The sequence below is a fragment of the Nerophis lumbriciformis genome, linkage group LG11 (genome assembly GCF_033978685.3).
Source record: "Nerophis lumbriciformis linkage group LG11, RoL_Nlum_v2.1, whole genome shotgun sequence".
NCBI classification, from domain to species: Eukaryota; Metazoa; Chordata; class Actinopteri; order Syngnathiformes; family Syngnathidae; genus Nerophis; species Nerophis lumbriciformis.
In genome coordinates, this window is record NC_084558.2 from 17,465,252 (window position 1) to 17,480,083 (window position 14,832).

Genomic DNA, 14,832 nt, shown 5'->3' on the forward strand with positions numbered 1-14,832 from the left:
TGGGGTGAGTGAAGAGCTGCAGTTTCAACAGGGCCTACATGCTGTGACGTCCTGCCGAGACCTTAACTACCATGGTGACTGTCTTGACATTAAAAACTGAATGTATGCTACTTTCTTTCATTTTTTTTCCTGTCTTCAATTTTCCCCATAGGACTTTGTCATCTACCTACTTATGAGTCCCAGGATTGTAATAGGGCGACAAGATGGACAAAACGAACATACCTTAAAGGTGGACTTCAGCCTCCTTGCTGAAGATATACTTCCTAAACACTGCAGTTTTCATCGTAATAGTACTGGGGGACCTACAGTACTCTACCCTTTTCCGGATGCTGTGGTCATAAGGAATGGCAGCGCACTGAACGACAAAGTAGAACTTAACCCTGGTGATGTCATTGGCCTGGGACAAAGTTACTTGTTTTTGTTCAAAGATCCCTTAATACACAAGGTAAAAACAGAATATTCATTTTTACACTACATTGGCAATACATGATATAGATTCCCTTTTGTCTTGTTTCTTTCTAGCAAAAAGAAGTGGACAGTGCTGCTACTGATCCCAGTGCATCATCAGTCCCCTGGTTCCTTGGTTACGCCACATCTGCTGCGACAACAAGCCAGACAAAAGATGGGATACTCTGCGACACCTGCATTGACCTCCAGGGCCATGATTTGTTAAATTCCCTAAAAAGGGCATCCCCATCCCTGAAATCAGCAGAGGGCCTATGTCTGACTTTGAACTATCAGGCTGAGGATGAGCATTGCATTGTGAAAAAAATAATTGCTATGGGAAGCAGCGGTGTGAAAGACAGACCACCACTGACTGTTGCATTTTTGCTCTGCATGTGTATTCAATATTCTTCATCACGCCTCCCTACGTCAGACCTACGAAGACTTCTGCTGCTTATTGCAAGTGAAATTCAGAGTGTCGTGTGGGTGAGTAGCAGTCAAAGCGGTTAAAAAGGATCTGGCAGTTTTAAAGAGGATAACTTGTAATGTATATTTTCAGATGTCCTTAAATCAAAAGGAAAGGTAGCGTTGAGACAGATAATCAAACATCAGTGGAACCTGCTTGACAGCAAGAGTAGTTATTATTAGGGATGTTCCGATCAGGGTTTCATGCTGCCAATTCTGATCATCCATGACTGAGATCGGCTGATACCAACACCAATACTGATTGACCATATACTGACACGACCAAATTTATAAATCAACCCACCCTCTTACATGTTATGTACTGACTACGACGATGCTGACACACCAACAGTTGTTATATTAACCTCTCTATAACTCATATTAATCTCTTAATTTCTGCTTACTCCATCTACTCTTCTTAAACTCAACCAAGCACTTATTTCTTGGGGCTGTTTCAAGTTAGATTAGTGGTTAACTTAACTATTAGCATGTTTTCTCCTTGCTTGCCCTCGTCCTCCAGTGATAATGTTACGTGACAATCCTCAAGCAAGTAAGAAATGTAGTTTGTCAGAATATTATTAGCTAAGAGGAGCGGCTCCACACTGTGTATGGAGACACATATTTAGCTGTTAGCCGCTTCTCAGTCCATCCATCAATTTTCTACCGCTTGTCCCTTTTGGGGTTGCGGGGGTGCTGGAGCCTATCTCAGCTGCATTCGGGCGGAAGGCGGGGTACACCCTGGACAAGTCGCCACCTCATCACAGGGCCTACACAGATAGACATACAACATTCACACTCACATTCACACCCTAGGGCCAATTTAGTGTTGCCAATCAACCTATCCCCAGGTGCATGTCTTTGGAGGTGGGAGGTAGCCGGGGTACCCGGAGGGAACCCACGCAGTCACGGGGAGAACATGCAAACTCCACACAGAAAGATCTCGAGCCCGGGATTGAACTCAGGACCTTCGTATTGTGAGGCACATGCACTAACCCCTTTTTCCCCGCTTGTCAGTCACGGGCCCCCGCTTGTCAGTCACGGGACTAAAATAAACCCAGTGTCAGCCAGAGAAGACCTGCGTTCGTGATCGGCATTAAAAGGCATTGATTGGCAATGGCGATGATACTGGTCGGTGGCCGATCAATCAGCACATTTCTAGTTCTTACTCTACAGTTACTCAGCATTAAAACTTTCAAATATTGACTTCTGATTATTCACTATTAGCGCTCGTAAAGGTTACATTCTACCATTGTCTCCTCCATAGAATTAATTCATTTCTGTCAACAAACTTTTTCAGATTTTTTTCTACTGTACTTTTCAGGAGCAAACCAATGAATTAGCTTCTGTTCAAAAGGAAATGTAAGCTCTAATTTCTCACTCTAGCCATCATTAATGTAAACACCACCAGCTCTTCTATAAAGTCACTTACGTCTGGATGTTTCGTTTCAGCCTCGGTGACACAATATCAGGACTGTTTCCCCTGGTGGTATGGATGTCAAACAGCCTAGAAATACTCCAGTTCATACAGTACCAGCTGCCTCTCATCTTAGAGTGGAGAACCACAGAAGACAATGAAGATGGAAGAGAACAAAGCGAGAAGGAGGGAAATTTGGGTGAGTCATATTTAGCCATTATTTCATGATGACCTTATTTGACAGTGTTGCATAGTGGATATTTTGATTATGGTCAAGGTCTGGTTAAGTATTTATAAATTTAAAGGTTCAGAAGTATTGGTTACTAGTGAGAAGTGTTACAACTTTAATGCACTAAGGGCCTGATCTACTAATGGTTATATTGCAAACTTGATGGGGCTGTATTCGTTAAGATTCTTAGTGCAAAGAGATGCTTCAAGTGGCCAAATTCGAAGAAATTTCCTAGAATCATTATGTGTTCTTAGAATTTCCCCTAAAAGTAAAGAGTACATCCAGCTAAAGAAACGCTATTCTTAAATAATCCTAGTTCTTAAAGGGGCCCTACTATGCAAAACAAACTTTTTCCTGATGTTACCCGCTCATGTGTATTTGGTATACCGTATTTTCCGCACCATAAGGCGCCCTGGGTTAAAAGCCGCGCCTTCAATGAACGGCATATTTCAAAACTTTGTCCACCTATAAGCCGCCCGGTGTTGTAAGCCGCATCTAACTGCGCTAAAGGAATGTCAAAAAAACAGTCAGATAGGTCAGTCAAACTTTAATAATATATTAAAAACCAGCGTTCTAACAACTCTGTTCACTCCCAAAATGTACGCAAATGTGCAATCACAAACATACGTATATCAACATGGACAGAGCTGCGTGAAAAAAGCCACCCGGCCTCTTCGCGTAAACTTAAACTTACCTTAACCACTTGCTCATCTTTTCTTCATCCATCCCTTCGAGTTAGCTTTTATGATGACGCCGGCTGGAAAGGTCTCTTTTGGCAAGGTCTTCCTTTTGAATATCACCATGGGATTTTCTGGCCATTAGCATGGCAAGCTAGAACCACAGTGAAGGATGACTTCTCATTCCCTGTGGTGCGAATATTCACCGTACGTGCTCCCGTTGTATCCAGTGCGGTTCACAGGAATATCAGTTGCTGTGAAATAGTACCGGTAATCCGTGTGCGGATGGAGAGATTGCGTCTTTTCATGAACCGGATCCCTGACGCTTAGTAGGAGCCATTTTGTGGTCTTTACAGATGTAAACACACAAAGGAAATGAAACTTACGGTGATATCCGCGCGCTTTTTCTTCTTCTACGCGGGCGGGTGGTTGCTTACAGTAGAAGAAGAAGCGCTTCCTGTTCTATGGGGGCGGGTGCTTACCTTGGCGGTTGCTTGCGTAGAAGAAGAAGCGCTTCCTGTTCTACCGGGAAAAAAGATGGCGGCTGTTTACCGTAGTTACGAGACCGAAACTTTATGAAAATGAATCTTAATATTTATCCATATATAAAGCGCACCGGGTTAAAAGCCGCACTGTCAGCTTTTGAGTAAATTTGTGGTTTTTAGGTGCGGCTAATAGTGCGGAAAATACGGTATATGTATTTGGTATGTGTATATAAGTCCTGAAGATTTTGAATCAAACCGTAGAGGCATTGCAGAGATATTTATAAAACAATATTGTCTTCCTTTCTACTTCCTCCAAGCAGTCTGTTTGGAATTTGTCAGTCCTGTGACGTTTTTCAGACATGTGACGTCTGCGTTTATCTCTATATATGGTAAAGACTTACCCAAAGGTCTTTGCTTGGGACTGCCATTTTATTTATTGTTTGGGCATTTGTACACAATTCCCATGGTACGATACAATGACCAAAAATGTTAGTTGCTTTAACCAGCACAAGTCATTACACAAACTTGTATCCTCATCTGAAGTAAGAAAGTACCTTACTTTCACCTTTCTGATTTCTGGAATTGCACCTTTAACTGGGAAGAAGTCTCTCTTCGTGTGTGCAAAACACTTCGAAGAGTCTTGCTTCAGAAACCTGCGCCAGTATAAAGATGAATTGTCATTTTAATGGCGGTTTCGGTGACTACTTTTTATGGCAATGGTAAATGATAACAGTAGGTTAGAAGTGTTAGCAATGTTAGTTTGCGTTGTTGTGGCGCAAGCTTAGCCTTCTACTGCAAGACAATAGCATCACCGTCCTCTGGAAAAATAAAGAATGATTTGCCTAAAAACTACTTTTAATTGGATCAGTGCCTACTGTGTTTGGTAAAGGACAAGTAAGTAATATAATTTGTTATTTTGTTTGCGATGTAGCTCGTAACTCAGAGCTTAGTTTATAGTATTGAGCCTCCATTGTTTACAACTCAAAGCAGCCATTATTTACATGATATAGAATAGAAAAGCCTCAATATACACATGCACACGTACAGGGTCTAGCATTAGAAAGTTACTGACTCTGTAGAATTTTAATCTTAGCCAGCCTATAGTTCCAACCGCTACGTCAGCCAGGCTTCAATCCTCTCTCTCGTCCGCTTGGATCTGCTCTTTCTGTAGTGCCGGCAATAAAACACGACGAGCCGCTGAACTCGCTATATCATCTGGGATGTTGTGTTGTGATGAAAGTCACTCAAAACAGATGGCTGCTGGCAGTCACCGATATCCATCCATTTTCTACCGCTTATCCCTTTCGGGGTCGCGGGGTCCATAGTGCACAATAAAAGCAAGAAAACTAAAAAACTACAAAACATTTCTACAGGGCGGGGGGCCAATGCGCACTCAACTTAAGGAGGCGTGATGAGGAGGATTCATTTGCTTTTAACAATTCCTCCTCTCAAAACAAACTGTTTTAAAAGGGAGCAAACAAATGGCTTAAATAGGTGTGTAAAACAAAATCTATGCAAATGTTTCTCCAAATACCCATCATTAAATTATGTAGACCACAAGGAAGTTTTAAATGTAGAACAAAATAATATGACCCCTTTAAGAGAGCTTCTAAAGTGAGATCTGCTAAGAGCAGGGGAGATAACTTTTAAGCGGCTTAGGAGTTCCCAAAGCAGAGGAGAAATGGGCGACGAGAGAGGCAGGAGAGATACTGCCCAAACACTGGATGACAGTGAATTAATGAAATGCCACAGATTGGATCGTGCAGAAATCATGGTTGTGGTTAATCTCATTAGAAATGCACTTCTCCAAGCCAACGACACAATGCAATATCAACTGAAATGAAAGCCAACCAACACTGTTTCTTATAGGCTGCTCAGCAATCACAGACATTGATAAAAGCCAAACCATTTTACCCTCTTAAATACCAACTTTTTGTTGAAATGTTCAAAGTTGAACGTGCAAAAATTACTAGCATGACATTTAATATGAGCAAATAGATATAACTGTGTAAGTGGGCCACATTTTGGAGGATAATTTTTAAGTATATATAGCTTATTATTCATTTAACAGATATTTTCTTTCTTGTGAAATATTATTTACAATTACAGTCTTCATAAAATTTGATTCTATGATTAGTTTTATCGATTTGAGTGTCCATCCTCTTTGCCCATTATCACTAAAAGTATATTGTTTTATCTTGCTTCTAGGATCAACCAATTAGAGCTTTTGAAATAATGACCATACAAAAGCAATGTGGTCAACCACACCTCACTCAGGAGTTTATGTCCATTCCTTGCTCAGAGTTCTTGAAAAATGTTCTGGAATCACTCCTAAACTCCTTACTCGGAATTTCTAGATTAAGTTAGGAGTTCTCTGAGAGGATTCTCTGAATCTTTAGGAATACGGGCCCTGATCTACTAAGCTTGTGTTCATAGGATCACATGCTTTAAATGAGCAAAAATAAGGAGTGCAATCCATTTAGCATGTGAAAGCAGAATATATGCTGACAATCAGAATACAATTATTTAGTAATAGCAATGTGATTTATCATGAAACTGTTGGTAGCTGCTGCTTTTGCGTCTCTATTTAGCCTGTTTGGAAGGTACTTATAAACTGGCACAGTTACGCACAAATGGTTATGCTGCGGTCATTGTAAGGAGGGGATCTATGCAACGATAGACTGTCCATGTGCGTGTCAACATATTTTGACTGTCAGAAATACAAATATTTGACTTATTGTCTGTTCAGCAATGCCATTATATAATTTTATAGCTGTTGGATAACTTGATTAAATAATGTGATTAAAATGAATTCAATTGATTTGTTTTGGTGTCTGTTTGCCTTTTTTTTTTATTAATAGCATTCGGGTTTTTTCACATTGGAAATATATTACTAATATGTCTCCGATATCTAATAACTTTATCAACATGCATTTTCTTTCTTACATCTGGATCATACCAGATGCACCATCACAACACTGCAGCGCACCTACTAATAGTACTCACTAGGGGTGTGAATCTTTGGGCACCTAACAATTCCATCCGATTATGATTCCGATTCCAGGGGTGATTCTCGAACCAACAAGATTCGATATAATCATCAAAACCGGTTACAGGTTAGAAAAGCTCCTCCTGGTTGCATGGACATGGCCTAAAAACGTATTTTAAAAATTAGATTCTTATAAAACAAAAAACTAAAATAATAATGGTATATATATAAATATATTTTTTTTTTTTCAAATCGATTCCCACCTCCAAAGACATGTACCTGGGGATAGGTTGATTGGCCCTAGTGTGTGAATGTGAGTGTGAATATTGTCTGTCTATCTGTGTTGGCCCTGTGATGAGGTGGCGACATGTCCAGGGTGTACCCCACCTTCCGCCCGAATGCAGCTGGGTTAGGCTCCAGCACCCCCCGCCACCACGAGAGGGACAAGCGGTAGGAAATGGGTGGATGGGTGGATTTTGAAAAATTAATTATCGATTTATAATCGAGGTGAATAACAATCGTGATTCGGATGTGAATCGATTTTTTGTGCACCCCTAGTACATAACATGTTACGGTTTGTACTTGCTAATTAGCGTGTTTTTTTGGAATCGTAGTAGATCAGGCCTTTAACGTGTGTCAACTATAATAACAATTGTGTTATTGTTTATTTTCCCAGACGTGCTGAGGTTAAAGCTGTCTTGTCTTCGTTCAGCCTGTGAAGAAACGATAGCCGCCCTGGAGGAGGTCATCATGCTTACCTTCCAGCAGTGTGTGTACTACATTACCAAGGTGCAAACTAAGTTATATTCAGCTTTTTGGTCATGAGATTACATGCTATTGAAGTGATTTCTTATTTAGGGTCAAGGTAAAGCAGAGTGTTTAGACAATTGGTTGCCATTCAATTACAGGGCACATATACTGCAAATTATTTGCCAAGATGTAAAATGTTTTTTCTAGAAATGTCCCTAGTTTTAAGAGCCATTTACTCATTTTTAGTTATTGACTAATCTTAATGTTTAGCATCAACAATTATATTGTTCCTCTTCTACTTTGAAAATGTTAAAATTGAGAAAATAACTGTCCAGATATGATATTTTGGGTTTTCTTCCGATATAACATGGTGTTTTAAGATTCTGCAACATCTCGAGGATGCTTACTTTAAGAATTGCAAGTTGAATAATGCTTGTTATCAGAATAAAATACTTAGTTCTAGATTAAAAGTCAAATTTAGGATGTATTAAGTAAAATGATCTGTCCATGCAGCTATTTAATGTCACTAGTTTTTAGTATTTTTCCTAAAATCTATTCTTTTATCTTATATTTTGACATCTCTGTATCTTGTAGTGTGTTGGAGAAGTGTTTGCCAGAATACACTATGTTTGTGTTATTGTTAATTGCGCCATGAATAACATACTTGGTCAAGTTGATGACATACTGTTTTCGAAGATGTGCTTGAATTATAAAAAGATCACATTTATAGTGCTCTCTGTCGCCGCAAACGACAATGATGCTTTGAAGACATTGGCCCTCTCCTTGGCCACGTCCAAAAGCAGTGGCGGGCTGTGCGTTTCCCACCTAGGCCTTCAGTGATGTCCGACTTCAATGATTACCTCTCAAAATTGCTGGGGAAATACTATGCAGGAACACATTTACGCCCGACTGCGCATTGAATCACGTCAACAGTGTACAAAACGGGTTATTTTCTGGCGCATTTAAAAATCTATTAAAACGCATCGGCAATTAAAACATATCTTATGTGGTACTGTCAAAATTAAAATTGCAAAAAACATATTAAAAGTGAAAAAATAAAATATTTAAACTCACAATTTGTAGGACTTATTCGACGCTGTATAAGCCAGTGGTACCCCTGGTAGTCGGCTTATGCGAGTGGAAATGGCGAGCATTTCCCCATTTCATCGCCAGAACAGCTGAGCTAGCTTCCGGGGTTGGCCGACATCGCCTCACAAGATGTAGTTTCTCTTTAAATATCCGTCTTGAAAATGGCCTTGCGAATATATATCTGCCACCTAATCAACATTCTGTTCTCCTTCTCTGCTATCTGGCTACGGCGCAATACTTCCTCCTTCATGCTAAATTGAAACTTGTGAATGGATTCTTACTTTGGAATGACAAGTGAGTATCCAATTAGAGTCTCGTTAACATCAGGCTACTTAGATAGACTACTGTCAACAACTTGTGATCTGATTGGCTATCGCAACTGTCTATCAAATCTATGTCCCCATTAACTTACAGTGCACAGACGCCTACATTGTTGATTCTGAAGGCCTCGGGCAGATTTTGGACAGCATGGCAACATAAGCTAGCTGAATTCTGATTGGATACAAACTCTAACCTAAAACAACAGCACTGGAATGAGCATAATATGACATGAAGAGAATATTAATACTTTTAGATATTTAGGCAAAGTAAATTAAAAAATATTTTGTATCTTTAATTATGATCATGATTCCTGGTTACGTTAGGCCAGCAGAGAAGGCCTTGCTGGCCCTGACGGCACACCACTGTCCAAAAGTGGGTGGTGCCAACGACCAGCATCTGTTTCCATGTTTGACTTGGCGACCAAACTACTGTATTGACAGTGGTCCAATCCGTCTCGTCCACTGCCACTGGCAGACCGCCGTGAGAAGCTGAGATGTTCTCCAGCATCGGATTCGCCACATGCTGTGATAACAAGTGCTCCGACTTGTTTACGGCCATTTCAAGGCACCAAGAACTTCCTATGTCTTCAATCTTGATTCTACTATTGTCAAGATACGGCGCTTGCAGCAGTACCAGGTGGGGGCGCAGATGGAATGTTTGGCTGTTGACGTGTTGGGGCCCATTCTAGTCACAGAGAGGACCTCTATGTCCTCTTGGCTATGGATTATTTCCCCAAATGGCACAAAGACTACGCTGTCCCAGACCAGTGTGCCATTACCACACCTGAGTGCTTGGTGAATAAGGCCCCGTTTACACTAACCAGGGTAAATCACATCTAACCTTATCCGTGTCCACACACAATAATGCCACCATTTAAGACTCCCTCCCAACTCCGTACGCCGGTGCAACACGACCTAGTACGCACGCACGTCATAGTCACCCCCAGTGTTGCTTTGTGTGCAACTTCTTGAATGTAACTTATCTGAACAATATCCAGGGTTGTAGTATTTCAATTAACTGGAATCCAGTGTGCTGTGGGGCCCTATTGTAGTGAATCACACCTGAGCCATCATAAATTAATCAAATTTTTATTAGACACGTAAACAATGTGATAAAGAACAATTTACATCAATCAAACTAGGGATCTCGATATCTGGTCAGGACACTCCTCACTCTTTTGCCTTCACCTTCATTGTCCATTCGTTTTTGGTGACTTTATATACTCTGGACCTAGACGTTGAGTCCGCGTCATACATGGCGGACAATAACTGATACAGTCTGCCTTGCCAGTCCAAATGCATTTGCCGTTTTCCTCAACGGCCAGGTAATACAAAGTACAAGCCACCTTTTTTTATCACATCCACGGGAGCTCGCATTCTCGTTGTCTCTCCTTCGACAAATGGATGAAGTTTTTTGCTAAGTAGAAACACAGCTGACCCGGCCGGACATTGGAAAGTTATCTTGCCGTCTGAGAAGTGTTGTATCCGAAATAGCTGCAATCGCTTTCTCTTAAGGTATTCATGTGTGATTTCCACAGGCGTCTGTACATGAATAAGAAGGAGAAACACGGGCATGTCTGGATGACTCGCCTTCATATTTCCAGTGGTTAGCTTCGAGTTACGAAACCGCTTTATTATGAAGCTGGCAGTGGCGCGTTCTTTCTGACGTCACTTCCTGTGTGGGCATGGTCTTTCTGCCGTCACTTCCTCTCCGAACTCACTTTGTAAATAATCAATGACCCCATACAAAGCTAAGTGCCGGAGATTCAAGAAATATACGTCTGACTTACCCGTGTAGAATTTTGTCAGAGGAGGGGGACCTTAAACGCTGGTTTACTGTGGCTGATACGGGGCTTAGGATCAATAATTATTTGTTTAAGGGGTTAAACGACTTAGTGTAGACATGGCCTTAGATGTTCTGTCACTTTGGTGCATCAGAAGAGCAGCACATCAATCAGGAACAGGCGGGTCTATCGAGATCTGGCCAAAAAAAAACCTTGAACGATTCAAACGCACTAGCTTTTATTAGCAAAATTTAAAAGAGCATTTTCGTATGCAAGCTCAAGCTCTTCTTTTCATCATTTCCTGTGCAACGCAAGCTTATCACAATATGGTAATGGCTTTAATGTGTGGTACTTTTACCAGACAGAGGATTCAACCCAAGCTTGTGCTCAAGTTCTATTCGACCACATTGATGTGTCATTTGTAAAAAAGAAAAAAAAATAGTGACAGGTTGTGAATAAAGGGCCCATTTAGCTTCTGACAGCTTCTAAATCGAGCTAGCGGCCACACTAGCAGACCACACTGGGGTCATTGTGAAAGTGGCGTGAGACAAGACACCGAGGGCATTTGTGTGGATGCTGTGTGCCGACGGGGTTCAGTCGAGGCTTTTAAACTGTTGCCATGAAGTCTCAGCTGTAGCTTCTTAAATAGGGAACGGTTTTGGAATTTTGCCAATCAACCACAATCTTTATGTGAGGCAAGAACATGTGTTTTTTCATCTTCAGTGCAGTCTAAATATAGGAAAAACTGCTAGTAATGATTCAGGTAATCGGATTAATCTACTCTACTCCCCTATAAAGGACCTGTAAAACACAATCATAAAACGCCAACATTGCTCCATTTAAATGTTGTGATCTGAATATTAACCAAGCTATAGCTATGTAGTGAACCTGCTTAGTGGCCTTGTGGTTAGAGTGTCTGCCCTGAGATCGGTAGGCCGTGAGTTCAAACCCTGGCCGAGTCATATCAAAGACTATAAAAATTAGACCCATTACCTCCCTGCTTGGTACTCAGCATCAAGGGTTGGAATTGGGGGTTAAATCACCAAAATAATTCCTGGCCACAGCTGCTGCTCACTGCTCCCCTCACCTCCCAGTGGTGGAACAAGGAGATGGGTCAAATGCAGAGGTTAATTTCACCACACTTAGTGTGTGTGTGTGACTATCAGTGGTACTTTATCTTTAACTTTTAGTTTTGATTGATTGATTGAGACTTTTATTAGTAGATTGCACAACGTGTTTAAGTCGGGGTCCACTTAATTTGATTCATGATACAGATATATACTATCAGATATATACTATCATCATAATACAGTCATCACACAAGATAATCATCAGGGTATATACATTGAATTATTTACATTATTTACAATCCTGGGTGTGGGGGGGGTTAGGTTTGCTTGTTATCATCATTTCAGTCATCAACAATTGAGAACAGAGAAAGAGAGAGAGAGAGGGATCAGAAGGCATAAGAAAAAGTATCTACATTCGATTATTTACCTTTGATTATTAACAGTCCGGGGAGGGTGTTAGTTTAGGGTTGAAGTTGCCTGGAGGTGTACTTTTATTGCGGTTGTGAAGGAGGATAGAGATGCCTTTTCTTTTATACCTGTTGGTTATAATATGAGCTGACACAGAAGTACTACGTTTCTGGCGTCGTGACACATCGCCTTGCTCACACTGCTCCTTCAGCCACTAGAGAGTAGCTTGAGCTGCTAATAATGTTGGATGTGACCCGCAATCAAGTAAAACGAAGGAGCTTGAGCTACATGCGATGCTGGTGTTAAGAAATGTTCATGCTAGGTTATAAATAATGCATCACCGGCATAATAGAAGGTTGTGGGACCAAGACAGGAAGTTGATCAATTCTGAAAAACCTCACGCTACCGACTTGATAATGTACTGAACAAAAATATAAACGCAACACTTTTGTTTTTGCTGTCATTTTTCATGAGTTGAACTTAAAGTTCTAAAACTTTTATTATATACACAGAAGCCCTATTCCTCTCAAATATTGTTCACAAATCTGTCTAAATCTGAGTTAGTGAGCGTTTCTTCTTTGCCCAGATAATCCATCCCACCTCACAGGTGTGGCATATAAAGGTGCTGATTAAACAGCATGATTATTGCACAGGTGTGCTTTAGGCTGCCCACAATAAAAGGCCACACTGAAATGTGCAGTTTTGCTTTATTAGGGTACTGGGAATGTCAGAAAAGCAGTCAGTATCTGGTGTGACCACCATTTGCCTCAGACAGTGCAACACATGTTCCTTGCAAATAGTTGATCAGGTTGTTGATTGTGGCCTGTGGAATGTTGTTCCACTCCTCTTCAATGGCTGTGCCAAGTTGCTGGATATTGGCAGGAACTGGAACACGCTGTCGTATAAGCCGATCCACAGCATCCCAAATATGCTCAATGGGTGACATGTCCTGTGAGTATGCTGGCCATACAAGAATTGGGATGTTTTCAGATTCCAGGAATTGTGTACCGATCCTTGCAACATGGGGACGTGCATTGTCATGCTGCAACATGTGGTGATGGTCTCGGGTGAATAGCACAACAATGGGCTTCAGGATCTCATCACAGTATCTCAGTGATTTCAAAATGCCATCAATAAAATGCACTTGCGTTAGTTGTCCATAACATACGCCTGCCCATACCATAACCCAACCCCCACCATGGGCCACTCGATTCACAACGTTGACATCAGCAAACCGCTCTCCCACATGACGCCACACACGCTGTTTGCCAACTGCCCTGAACAGTGACAACCAAGATTCATCTGTGAAGAGAACACCTCTCCAATGTGCCAGATGCCATGAAATGTGAGCATTTGCCCACTCAAGTCGGTTACTCCGGCAAACTGCAGTCAGGTCGAGACCCCGATAAAGACGACAAGCATGCAGATGAACTTCCCTGAGATGGTTTCTCACAGTTTGTGCAGAAATTATTTGGTTATGCAAACCAATTGTTGCAGCAGCTGTCCGGGTGGCTTGTCTCAGACTATCATGGAGGTGCAGCTGCTGGATGTGGAGGTCCTGGGCTGTTGTGGTTACATGCGGTCTGCAGTTGTGAGGCCAGTTGGATGCACTGCTAAATTCTCTGAAACGTCTTTGGAGACGGCTTATGGGAGAGAAATGAACATTCAATTCACGGGCAACAGCTCTGGTGGACATTCCTGCAGTCAGCATGCCAACTGCATGCTGCCTCAAAACTTGGGACATCTGTGGCATTGTGCTGTGTGATAAAACTGCACATTTCACAGAGTTTTATTGCGGGAAGCCAAAGGTACACCTGTGCAATGTGCAATAATCAGCATCATGATATGCCACACCTGTAAGGTGGCATGGATTATTTTGTCAAAGAAGATATATATTACCGTAATATAATATAATATAGGATTCTAAATTAAATCTTATTTCATTGCATTTATTACTATTACTAATAATATTAATATTACTATCAATAGGTATAATCTGTCCATATCTAAATTGGACACAATTTTCCAAATACTTTATAAACTTTCTGCCACCACCGACCTCAATGCTCCATTCCACAAACATGGTAAAGAAACAAAAGTAGGTAATAATAAGTATGATATGATTACATTGCTGGCATAATAGCTCATCAGCAGCAAATGTCAAAGTCTCAAATTTCATGCCTATTAGAAGCCAAATGGATTTGGCTGCTTTCCTTGCAGGGAGCAAGTCAGTGAAATGACACGGTATCTCTAAAGTGGGCATAATAGCTGCTGTCTTTCAAGCTTAGAACAAACATTATCTTCCCAGTGTATGAGAACCAATTTATTATCAAAGTGCCTGTCCTTCACATCCTTTCTTTCTCTGAGTTTACCTGATATTGTAATTTATCCTGCATGATATCCTAGACATATCCCTGACCACACTACATCTGTAATTTTACATTTCTGTATGTCAAAGCCCAAGCATAGCGTAGCAGTATTTTATAGTTCGACATAAGCTTGTACCTTGTGTTAAAAGGACTGGATTGCTTAACATGGTAAGGTTAGCATGTCACATAGCATCGCTAGTATCGCACCCCCAGTTTTATTGTAGAAAAGTATGGCATGAAATATCAGTATATAATAGTGTTGACTGGCAAAAAGAACTACTGTACAGTGTAGCATTCTGATTGTCTATCGTTGCATTGTATATACACATATAAGTGTGT

The 14,832-nt window shown here is 41.0% G+C and overlaps 1 protein-coding gene across 2 annotated transcripts in view; it reads left to right on the plus strand.

The window, feature by feature from the left end:
- Nucleotides 1-14,832, plus strand: part of radil2b (Ras association and DIL domains 2b) — a 90,020-nt gene that overhangs the window by 38,483 nt on the left and 36,705 nt on the right. For both annotated transcript variants that reach the window (XM_061967182.1, XM_061967183.1), the window contains 5 exons: nt 152-445; nt 523-930; nt 2,231-2,268; nt 2,359-2,522; nt 7,380-7,492. In XM_061967182.1, the coding sequence (XP_061823166.1) occupies nt 152-445; nt 523-930; nt 2,231-2,268; nt 2,359-2,522; nt 7,380-7,492 (1,017 nt within the window). The remainder of the gene's footprint in view (nt 1-151; nt 446-522; nt 931-2,230; nt 2,269-2,358; nt 2,523-7,379; nt 7,493-14,832) is intronic.